This window comes from Protomyctophum parallelum (genome assembly GCF_964188405.1).
Source record: "Protomyctophum parallelum genome assembly, chromosome: 19".
NCBI lineage: Eukaryota > Metazoa > Chordata > Actinopteri > Myctophiformes > Myctophidae > Protomyctophum > Protomyctophum parallelum.
In genome coordinates, this window is record NC_139717.1 from 16,907,238 (window position 1) to 16,919,656 (window position 12,419).

The window sequence follows — 12,419 nt, forward strand, 5'->3', positions numbered from 1 at the left end:
ACAGAAGTGGAAAGTGTCCGTTTACTCTCCGATGGGAGTTGGTGACGCGGTCAGGGGCCAGCTGGCCTAGCACCCTCGCTCCGCTGCGATCGACATGAGAACAGGCAAAAACACAGCGACGATCGCGACACTGAAGCGGCCACTTCAAGTCGCTCGCAAGTCCTTTTCGAAGTTCCCGCCGTGGTGTCCCTTCAATCATTGTTAAAGCTGCTGTAAGTGATATGGTTATTTAGTAAAAAACGAAATAAGGCTAAAAAGAACATCTAATAAAGCTCTTGCACGAGTAGTAAACAAACAACAGTAAACTGAAATAAAGAGTAAATGAACAGAAAGTAAATATAGGTTCAAATTATAAAATTTGAAGAAAAATAAATCATCCAATCAGTAGGCTACCCCGCAAAGATCAGTTATCAGCTTGTATTCCAATTCAACTTTTGCCCACTTATTTATTTGTTTCATCGCTTGCTATTTCACTCGTTTATTCTGTATCCCGCATGAGTTTCCTCTCCTGGTTGCATTAAATTGGAATCCTAGCTGAATGTGTATTTTCTGTTTGTTAAAGAGATGGCGAGATTACCGGAGAAACACTTTATAACTTTAACAACAGTTAAATTTTAACAACAACAAATAAAAATATATATCACTTGCAGCGCCTTTAAGACGAGAATTTTGGCTGTGTGAAATACTGACGTTTCAGCTAGAGACATCTTCTTACAAGTTCCATCAAGTCTTGGTGATAAAAAGGCAGGGTTGTCATTAAAGTCATACAGTGTAATCTATTGTCAGGTAGTTTCAGGAAGCAATTTGATTGGTTGAAATAGCCATCTACCCATGCTTCAAACGAGGTTGAGGGCACACCTAATCAAAACATAAAAAGGTTTGCATGGGACATTGGCAGTCGTGGTGGCTAAATCCGGCATAAAAAATGAATTTTATCGAATATCTTAGTTACAATGAATTTAGATTGATGCGTTTTTTAATCTGTTGTATAATCACAATATTACAGTCGAGGGTGTGCTTTACCGTGATTATTGGCACTTCAGTGATGCTTGCGGAACTCGACTAAAGCCACGTTCCTGACCGAATCACTGGCGTGCCAATAACCATGGTAAAGCACACCATCTCGTGTAATAATTGCTTAATTCAACTTTAAAAATAAAAATAAACAATGGTAGGCTATGTTTTTAATAACCATTCCATTCCATGTGTTTTTGACAGCTTCTCTAAACACACATTGTATTCGTGAATTTCTGCTGCTATCCTTGGACTTGCGGTACTTCCGTACAGGCAAATGCTGTAATGAGCTATATGAAATGTCGCTAAAACGACTTACAGTACTGAATTATTACACAGTATGACTTTAAACACAGTTTAAACGTTTGCTGTTTTTGGTTATACGATAAGGAATGTCCCTGTGACATTGTCATAATACTGCCTCACATGGTTTGTAAATTGTATTATTTTACAGTAAATACCAGCTGAAATGGCTTTTCGTGACCATAATGTGACATGTTTGCTAGTGAAACAGGGGCTGGGTGCTTCTCAGCCAATCACAGTGATGGGGGGGGGGCGGTTGTCATTCACTGACTAGCCTCGTGGGTCGCAGGCGCTTTGGTCTAGGAGTGGGAGTAAACCTTGTATTTCGCTAAACAATAACAGTGCAGAGGGGCATCCCTCCAAATTTGGTGACGTCAGTGTTCTCCGCTGTTTTCTACCGGGGGCGAGCGCACAGAACGGTGAACCAATGTTTTCACCAGCAAATTTGAATCCGCCCCTCTAGACCACAGATCACACTGGCTGGGGAATCACACTGGCCCTGGAAGGCTATTTCACTGACTGAAAGCAGACTTTCCCGTCCCCTCAGGCTATGGGATTTAAACCTGCAAGGTAGTGCAGAAGTTTATGCTACTGCAACTCCATGCAGGGTTGTAGTAACACGTTTGTTTGTAAACATTATTTTTCATTTTTTTTAGCTCTGGCCTATTGTAAACGTTGCGTCTGCCATCTTTGATACCATTCAACGAAGGAACACCACCCTCTAGTGGTGCTTGTCATCATAATTGGTTGAACCTGGTCCGGACCTGCCGATGTAATCACCTATATTACGTTGTTGTTTGGCAGGAAGTAACTACGACTGGACTTTTTACGGACTTTTGATATAAAAATGCACAAGCTATTGTAAACGGCATGTACGCCATTATGACCACGGACATGCCTTTCAGCTGGTCCTGAATTAACTCAAGGGTTGTCACACAATCAAATCTTCATAAAACATATAACATTTTTGCTGACAAGATAAAGTTCTGTATTGTCGCTGTTGTGCAGAAACCTCTCATCTCCATATTCTAAACTTTAGTTTTTTGGAAAATGAACGCCCTACGTCACACAAAAGCATCAAAAGTAGCAGATCCTCAAGCTAATTTTGAGCTTGTAGATCTGCTACTTTAACTATTATTGAATCCTGAAAAGTAACAGTTTAGGACATAGCATGAGGTTTCCACCCGACAGAGACAATATTCTGATCAGTAATCATAGCTGTATGTATTCGAGTATTCAGATCTTTAGTAAAACATAAAATGCATTTTCCGGTCGGGATACCAATTGTATCCAATCAGGAGAGAGAAAGCCACAAAGATAATTGTGTGTGCGTGCGTGTGTCTTTTTTCTTCCATTACTTCAATTTTCACTTGTTTATCCCGAGTCCTGTATGAGATTTCTCTCTCTCTCTCTGATTGGAGGAAATGGATGTCCTGTCCCGACCTAAAAAATATATATATAAAAAGGTATGTTCTGTTTACCCAGGTGATGGACCAAATGGACCTTGTCCCATTTGTACTCAGAGTTAAATTAACTCTCAAGGACTTTGCAGTGCATGAGTTCCAGGCTCCCCCATCTGTGCCTTTTTTGGGGGGGGCGGGAACGTCCTTCTCAGATTCTCTCGCGTTAATACTGCCTCGCGCTTCTCTTCCGCGCCGTTGAGAAGCACCCGTGGGTGTAATACTGAACCTCTGGCGCGCTGTACGCACCTCCTCAAATATACAGCTCATAATGTCCATGACATTTCGCGTTTCTCCGCGGTGCGTGGCGGTTTTGTTCGATCGCCTCGCAAACGCTCTCCGTTCTCTCCGTCAACAAGTGGATTTAATACAGTGGCTGGACAGTCAGTCAGTCTGTCTGTCTGTCCATGTGTCCGTCTGTCTGTTTGTGCGTCCGTCCATCTGTCCCCCGGCTTTCATGACGCCTTGGTCTTCTGGCTGTACTTGTTGCCCGCGTCCTCTATGTGGCAGTGTTGCGCCGGCTGAGAGGGGTCGCCCTTCCGTTGCTCTTGGACGCGGAGGTGTCGCGGCTTGACGGGCAGCGCCACTGCCAATAGGACACAGCCCACGTGGATGCTGCAATACCACGACCTGCGGAAAGCACACACATAAGGACTCTCAGGAATACACATAGATACTGTAGACAGACAGACAGACAGACAGACAGACAGACAATATCTTATCATAATCGGGGTCCGGGGACTAGACTATTTGGTCTTCAATGTTCTTTTTTCACCGCTATGGGGTGATGAAACTGAACGAGCAAATGGAATTGCGCACAATGCATGGCACAAGTCAAATATCTTCTTTGACTAGACAATTATATAAACACAATGGACACAAGGAATTGACAGGCACTCATTTCTGCTGATTATAGGAGGGGACCTGTAGAACTGCGGGGAGGGGCCCACGTACCTGTAGAACTGCGGGGAGAGGCCCACGTACCTGTAGAACTGCAGGGAGGGGCCCACGTACCTGTAGAACTGCGGGGAGAGGCCCACGTACCTGTAGAACTGCAGGGAGGGGCCCACGTACCTGTAGAACTGCAGGGAGGGGCCCACATACCTGTAGAACTGCGGGGAGGGGCCCACGGACCTGTAGAACTGCGGGGAGGGGCCCACGGACCTGTAGAACTGCGGGGAGGGGCCCACGTACCTGTAGAACATGCGGGGACGGGCCCACGTACCGGTAGAACTGTGCGGGGAGGGGCCCACGGACCTGTAGAACTGCGGGGAGGGGCCCACGTACCTGTAGAACATGCGGGGACGGGCCCACGTACCTGTAGAACTGTGCGGGGAGGGGCCCACGGACCTGTAGAACTGCGGGGAGGGGCCCACGTACCTGTAGAACTGCAGGGAGGGGCCCACGGACAGCAGGATAAAGGGCACCACGGTGTAGCAGATGGCGATCTGAGTGGCCGCCCACGTCATGATGTCATACAGCAGCTTGTGAGCGGCAGAGTGCAGGAAGTAGGGCCTGACGTTGTGTCTCACCTGCACAGGAAGTGCACAAAGGACACAGGAAAAGGTGTTGAGAGATGATGATTTTTTTAACAATATTCTCAGGTCGAGACGGACGTCCCACATTGACATAATGTGGATGTACTCTAGAAAGACGCAAGAGCGCTAAGCACCAACGAGCTGGCCAGATGTATGGAGGACTGGGTGACTGGAAGCGACGGTGGAGGGCTCGTCTGAGGGCGACCTAGACAGAGACCCAAAAGAGAATATCTCCCGAGGAACCCGGCCGCATGCCATCTCCAAATCCAATGTTTGGTGAGTGTTCCCCCCACTTAGACGGGGTATGCCCAAGGATGCCGGGGTTCAAGTGGTTAAATGTCAGTTATGATGTCATGTCCTAGTACGAGCCGATAGGGGACTGGGATCATTCAACGTGACGTGATTCTTTGTATGATCCCTGCGAAAACTCGGACGTGTGGCTCAAACAATGTGATTATTGGCGGAATGGCAGAAAGTTTAGAATATTTGGCGGCCCCGTTTTCATTTTTCACTGCATCAGTGGTTGTTGCAATCACCTGCACTACTATACCCTTTGTGGGAACTGTACGTTCAGGAAGGCAAGCATGTATAAACTGCAGGTTGCTTACAATGATTGCATGCGTATATTGTTGAAAAAAAACCAAGGTGGTGCAGTGCAAGTGAGTTATTCTGTAGTGTGGGGGTAAACACTTTTCATCCATTACAGAGAAACTACAGACAGGCAGACAGACAGACAGACAGACAGACAGACAGACAGACAGACAGGCAGACAGGCAGACAGACAGACAGACAGACAGACAGACAGACAGACAGACAGACAGACAGGCAGACAGGCAGACAGACAGACAGACAGACAGACAGACAGACAGACAGACAGACAGACAGGCAGACAGACAGACAGACAGACAGACAGACAGAACGTACAGCGCGTGCGGCTAGTGTGATGACCGTCCCGGTCAGGAAGGTTAGGTAGTAGCCCGGGTAGGCTCCGTGCCACATGGCCGACAGGATGAAGGTGGCCGCCGTGGGGTGGTAGGGGCAACGCTCATAACACACCCTGCCCAGAGAGAGAGAGAGAGAGAGGGGGGGGGGGGGGGGAGGGGAGAGAGAGAGGGAGATTTGTATTACAATCCATTAATATTTCATTTTTTGTTTTTAACCACGCCTGCAATGTGTAAATGGTGTGTGTGTGTGTGTGTGTGTGTGTGTGTGTGTGTGTGTGTGTGCGCGCATTAATGAAAGGGTAAAGCACACCTGAGTGCAATATTGTTTGTATTTTTTTCCAGTGTTTCTGTTTACGAGGTGACAGTATACTTCATTAGACCCCTTGGTGTGGTTTTTATGTGCAATGATGTCTTTCCTTTGTATTTAGAGTTTCTTCCTCGAGGCTGAAACCTTGACAGTCACAGTGATCACACAGGTGTTTTAAATATGAAGCCATGGGGAAAACGCTAACAATGAGTACCAGTTATTCACCACTAGATGGCGGACATGCACATGGTATCTGCAGCTTTCAGCTGGCTGTGGGTTACTACATGATGTATGTACTCATTGTACTGTATGTACATGATAATGATGTAACGCCATTAGTGGAATTACACCTCCAGTCTGTTGTAATGTCTCTCTCTCTCTCTCTCTCTCTCTCCATGCTGTTGGTACATACAACTGCACCTATATATGGCATTGCTGTTGGGCAGGAACCTCACATCCATTTTCATGAATGAATGAACGAATGAATGAATTAATGAATGAATGAATGAATGAATGAATGCCCTACTGTGGCATACAACCGCATGCATCACAACATTATTTTCTGAGCTCTTGCACCCAAAAATACTGAACTTTTAACATTCAGCAGGTTTTCTGTGGTCTCTGGTTTTCCTGTGTACTGTGAGGTAAGAGTCCACAAATCCCATATATGAAATAACAATTTGCAAAACAATTTAAATTATATAATGCATATAGTTTAAAAGTTTAAAATCTAGTTACGCTGCAAGAACTATTTCTGCACTACAATCTTTCCTAGATGGGAACAAGATGGGAATACAATTAGATACAAATCAGGAGAGAGAACTCAGACATGATACAGATTAAACAAGTGAAATTGGAAGTGATGACACACATATGTGCACGACTGGTCCCACACAAACACTCTCTCTCTCTTGCGCACGCACACGCACGCACGCACGCACGCACGCACACACACACACACACACACACACACACACACACACACACACACACACACACACACACACACACACACACACACACACACACACACACACACACAGCCAGTCTGTCACTGTCCAGTGCTGTTTATATCCCATATCCCAGAGGGACTGTGACACTACTGTTGCTGTGGAAACGGCAACCCAGTCCCCGCTCGGCGCCTGGGTGTGTGCACGGTCCCGTTGTATATACTGAACACCACATGTTCAGAACTCTGCTGCCAAACGGGTTGCTAGTTGCAACTCGTTTGCGCTTGGCCAATCGTCAACGTGCACTGTGGGCTTTATAGAACCAATGGGGTTATTAGTAGCATCCGTTACCTTTTGAGCCAATGAGCTGTCTGGATGTTCCAGTTGTCCAGGAACACTTTGAAGCTGGTGGCAAACTGAAATGAAAAAACATAGCGGTTAATGTCGTGCAGACTTGTTGTTAACTCGGACAGCAAACTTTGGTGTAGTTTCAGTCTTCGTCCTTTGGTTTATTATTCACCTCTATGTTCATTATTCGGAGGTTGGAGATCATGTCCCAGCGAGGGGAGCCGTCCGGGCCGTAACCGTTGAAGCCGAACCCCGCGGCGTTGTTGATGGCATCAGCTGGAAACAATTTACAATTTACAAACACGACACAATGCGATGAGGCTCAGAGTCAGTCAGACAGACAGACAGAGGACTCACCCAGCGTCCAGACAAAGTAGTACTTGGGCCTGGTGGTGAGCATGGACAGGTAGAGGTAGACGACGCGCTGGTGGAACGGCGTGGCGGAGATGAAGGCCGGGTCGATGTTCCTCTCCACGGGGAACACTTTGCAGACGGACAGGAACACCAGCAGCGACAGGATGCACGTGCACAGCTTACGTACCACCACCATCTGCCAGGGTGGAGCCCTCAAAGTTATTAGAAGAATATATGCCGTCTCTGTCGGCGCCGCAAACCTCATGTTATGTCCAGAACGGTTACTTTTTCGGATCTACAAGCTGGAAACGTGTCAATTCTGCACCACGTTCCAAGCTTGTGGATCTGCTACTTTTGATGCCTTTGTGCGACAGTGTAGTAATAATCAAGTAGGGTATTAATTTACACAAAAAGTGTAAATATATATATATATATATATATATATATATATATATATATATATATGTATGTATATATACTGTTTGCAGCCATATATATATATATATATATATATATATATATGAGACAAAAAAGGGACTCCTGCACATCCAAAAAGACCCGTAGGAGGTGCAAGTCTAGTTAGCAGGCATACACATCAAAATAGCACCTGACGAAGCTCACTGCGAAACGCGTCGTGCTAATAAATAAGTTTGATGCAGTAAGTTGTCCGTCTCTGTTCCCTGGAGTGTGCAGTCCCTTCCTTGGAAGGTTTTTCTCTTTTTATATATATATATATATATGGCTGCAAACAGTCATGCTTGGCCCCGTGCCAAGCAATAAGAAAAATCACACGTGTGTGAACTGAGCCTGTTCAGGCTGCTCAACAACACTGCTCGCTGGCTGCAGTTACAGCCACAATTTTGAATTATATGAAAAACAGTTCAAATCTATCTACTCCCGGGATATTTGATCAAAGTTTATTGATGAAATATTAAAGAACAGTACCTCAAATTGCCATGTATTGCTGTACTTCGATATATTTTGATGAGAAATATGTTTTTATGGAATATTGTACATTGGGTAAAATATACCCGTGAAAGTGTATCTTTATTGTTCTAGGGTTTAAGAACCAGAGCCATATACACTCCGACGGTGACTCACGTTGGGGGAGGGCTCGCTCTGGCGTAGCTTCCTGCTGGCCTTCCTATTGGTCTCCATGATGTCTCTATGGCCACAGGTCCCGCCCTCTATGAAGGCGATGTAGTCGTTGTAGGAGCAGGTGGGGCCGGCCAGGATGCCCATGAAGTTACAGTTGTAAGAGAAGTACTCCAGCAGGCTGGGCATTCTCCTGCACGCACACACACACACACACACACACACACACCAATTAAAAACTGCGACGTGTTGTGACATTTTAGCACTGAACTGAACACACTGAACTCTCTTGCACAACGCAGAGAGACACATGCATTTTAACTACAGCCCATGTGTAGTCGGCCGCTATTGACTTTTTGTTTACTGTATCGTACCGATTTTAACCACTTTTAACCTATTGTGCGATTGATTATAGTCACGAAACGTTTCAAATGTTTCAAACACAGCTGATTTGCAAGTTCACAATGCTTCGTGCTGCAAAGCGGTGAGAACTTTCCAAAAAAATATCTAACACCGAGAGGGACGAGACAAAATATCGCAGTGATATTAGTATCGCTACGCGTTACCCCAAATTGACCGAGACACATACAGTAGGGACACACGAAGCCAGGCATAATACACTCTGGGGAAAAAAAAACCTGTTCCACCTATTGCCCTCTGGGAGGCGCTACAGGATCGACAGGCTCAAGTATAGTTTCTTCCCCAGAGTCAATATACCACAGTACTTCTCAAACTATTTTTGACTAATCCTGAATTATACCGTGTTCATGTTTAGAATATCATGTCATATTACGGTACGTAAATAATAAATATGCTGATGACGAAAATGAAAGCCTGGGTACCGAGGCTAATATGCATACTGTATCTTTCCCCCTAAGATATGGTATGTCACAGAGGAAATCTTGGGAGAATATCCATTTCCATTATAGGCCAGACTGAAAATTCTTAGCCTCAATTCATGTAGCTTAACAAGTTAAGCTACATGTAGCTGAGCCAACATTGAACTTAAAATAATAAAACCAAAAATGGCCGACCTACAAGCTCTCAATGCATCGCAGACACATTGCAAGCGTGTAGGTCGGCTATTTTCGCTGCGCAACATGCTTCCATAGAAAGCAAGAGGTAGGACCTAGTTTGACTTTAAAATAAGTGAAATGTTTCTTTGACGAACCTTATGGCCAGGATCTTCTGTCCAGGTGTGAGATGCTGCTCTTTTCGGGCCATGCCTAATGGAGAAAACAAAAAACATTTAACGGGAGAGTGCAAACATGAACCACATGAACCATGGCGTCCCTATTTTGTACATGTCTTTACATTGTACATGAGGCGCGGCTGTGGCTCAGGAGGTAGAGCAGGTCGTCCAATGATCCCTGGGTCGGCGGTTCGAATCCCGGCTCCTCCTGTCGACATGTCAAAGTGTCCATGGGCAAGACACTGAACCCCACATTGCCTCCAGTGGTTGCACCATTGGTGTGTGAATGTGCGAAGTGAAGACGCTGGCGTTGACTGCATGAATGGACCATTGTAAAGCACTTGCACCTTGTCTTAGATGACATGTTATATAGATGCGGTCAGGAACCAACCTGCAAGGCACCAACCTGCTCATCAGGAGCAATTAGGGGTTCAGAGTCTTGCTCAAGGACACTTCGACATTAACTCTGGGGGGGGGATTGAACTGGGAACCTCACGGTTGCCATCCGGCCACTCTACTTCCACTGCCGCCCAGGCGGATGCTGGACCAATTGTCGTAAAACTTTCCAGGGCCAACCAAGAGCGATGTATAGTTCTCCATACATCTGGTCTGCTCGTTGGTGCTTTGCACAACTGTCATCTATCTTGAGTACGTCCACCTGTGTTAATGTGGGACGTCCTCGTGACCGGCGCCCGTATGTCGGTTCCCATGCACAGCACCGAGATGCTGGCTGCCAGCCTTTGACAGCCTTGGTATTCCCTCATTCCTGTCAGTAACATGTGTGCACTCTTGCTGATGGGAATTACTGCACACAGCAACAGCAGCAGGAACCGCAGGTGCTACAAATGTTCGTTTGTTGCAGAAACATGATTGTTTTTGCCCCACCAAATTAGGGAACAAAATGGTCTTGTGAGTCATGTGGCGATGACCGCCAAACAGGATTTTCATCCTCCATGGTGTCTGCCTGTATAATCGGGGCCTATTTCTTATAGCCATAAATCATGAACGCAGCATCCAATCATAACCAAATTGGAATTGCATGTTGAGGGCACACAATCTGTCTTATAAACTACGATGTGAGGGTCGAACCCCTAAATCTATATTTCTTCATCTATTCTATACGGTAGTTCTTAGCTATATTCTGTTCTTAATCAATATGTGACCCACCTTGACAAACAGTAAGTCATTGGATTTTCTTTCCATTCATTTTCTCATGTCATATGAAAGCAGGGAATCATAGCTTCAAATTGACATATTGGTTGTTCAGTTTGACCCAGCGGTTTTGGAGACATGGCTTATGGAGTAATGACTTGCAGAGATACAAGTTGAGAAAATAGCCCTGAACGGTTTAATTCTGTGGTGTGGTGTGGTCTTTTCCCTTTGTTCTCAAACGGGGGTGGGGGTGGTTGTTGGAGCTTTGCTACTTTATAGAAGAGTAAGGAAATTTATAAAAATGTCTCTATTCTCTTCATTTTCAAGTCATGTACATGACAAACAAACAATTATTAACCACATTATGATGTTATAATGAACAGATTATATTGCATGATTTCCTTTTTGTTAGCATTGCTAGCCGTTTCATCTCTGACATTTATTTCAGACATGCTCTAGTATGTAGTAGTACGCGATGACTGCCCTCCGGTCAGATCCCGTCACAAATGGTTTACAGAACGCTCCATTTACAGACTCACCATCGTGAATTTCAAACGCCAAGCTGGTGATCTTCTGTGTAATCACCATCATGGGCCTGAGAGAGAGAGTGAGAGAGAGAGAGAGAGAGAGAGAGAGAGAGAGAGAGATGTACATTAACATCAAAATCAGAGCTCATCATAGGTTGGAGAAAGACATGCATCTGCACAGCGTCTAGAGGTGGAGTTCAACCACACCCTCCCATCGCTGGATGGGAGTGTGTGTGGATCTTGTGGATCTTATGGATCTGCTATTTTTTGCCACAGAAATGTAATGTAGATGGGGAGGGGGGGGGGATGGTTCAAAGCTCAGAGCCAACTCGGGTCCAGTGTATGAACATCTTAGCCATATAATGATTGTGTAATTTTGCAGAATACATGCACATTTTGCAATTCAAGTATTATGCAGAAAGCATTGACACTCCACTGCCGCTTCGTGGAGTGTCGTAACAGCCACGGCAGTGTACCGTGGCTCCCGACATGCATTGCCGGTAAGACACATAGCGGTTAGGGTTGGGTAGGGTGTGGTTTTGGTGTCAGCGTGGCTGGTTAAAACTCACCCGTGGCGTTCCTGTGAGGTTAGGTTAGGGATAGTGTGTCGCGGACTAATGCAGACTAATGCCGCGGCTGCTATTGGCAGTTGGCACGGACGGACGGACGGACGGACGGACGGACAGACAGACAGACAGACAGACAGAGACTTACCCAGTGAAGTCAGCAGAGTACATCCCATAGTCGAACACATAGACTCTGGTGATTTGGCAGAAACTCAGATATCCCAGAGCCACCACCAAACAGTACCTGCAACAAATAACATAAGAGTACATTCATAGTATAGGAAGGGGCGGGGCAGCTAAAATGAATATTAAATATCTAAATACTGAATAAAGAAACTTTAAAAATGCCCGGGGTGCCCACATAAGGTTGAGTATGTTTGAAAGTGAAATATCCCTTAAGTAAAACTCGCAGTTGCAAATGTAGGAATACTCTGTTACGAGTAACAGAAGGACAAGCTACAATGGCTGAATATCCAATGTTAACATTTGGTGCTTTCATCATCACATGATTAACAATTGTTTTGATATTTTAAGGCCCCCAGAGCGCCTAACCTTGGTCCTAGAATGACTCATCCTGGTCACAATTAACCTAAGGCATAGTGTGTATCGACAGAGTGTGTCGGGCCGGAACATCCGTCAGATGTATTTCCCCCGGATACGATAGTTTTT

At 45.5% G+C, this 12,419-nt stretch overlaps 1 protein-coding gene across 1 annotated transcript in view; it reads right to left on the reverse strand.

Annotated features, from left to right (window-relative positions):
- Window positions 1-216: 216 nt before the first annotated feature.
- Window positions 217-12,419, reverse strand: part of LOC310876518 (lysophospholipid acyltransferase 2-like) — a 39,189-nt gene continuing 26,986 nt past the window's right edge. Inside the window, exons 4-13 of the mRNA XM_083790078.1 lie at window positions 11,899-11,994; window positions 11,197-11,252; window positions 9,485-9,539; window positions 8,320-8,506; window positions 7,222-7,414; window positions 7,037-7,140; window positions 6,868-6,932; window positions 5,240-5,372; window positions 4,158-4,309; window positions 217-3,407 (exon numbers count right to left, since the gene is read on the reverse strand). Coding sequence (XP_083646204.1) covers window positions 3,233-3,407; window positions 4,158-4,309; window positions 5,240-5,372; window positions 6,868-6,932; window positions 7,037-7,140; window positions 7,222-7,414; window positions 8,320-8,506; window positions 9,485-9,539; window positions 11,197-11,252; window positions 11,899-11,994 — 1,216 coding nt within the window. The 3' untranslated portion in view covers window positions 217-3,232. The remainder of the gene's footprint in view (window positions 3,408-4,157; window positions 4,310-5,239; window positions 5,373-6,867; window positions 6,933-7,036; window positions 7,141-7,221; window positions 7,415-8,319; window positions 8,507-9,484; window positions 9,540-11,196; window positions 11,253-11,898; window positions 11,995-12,419) is intronic.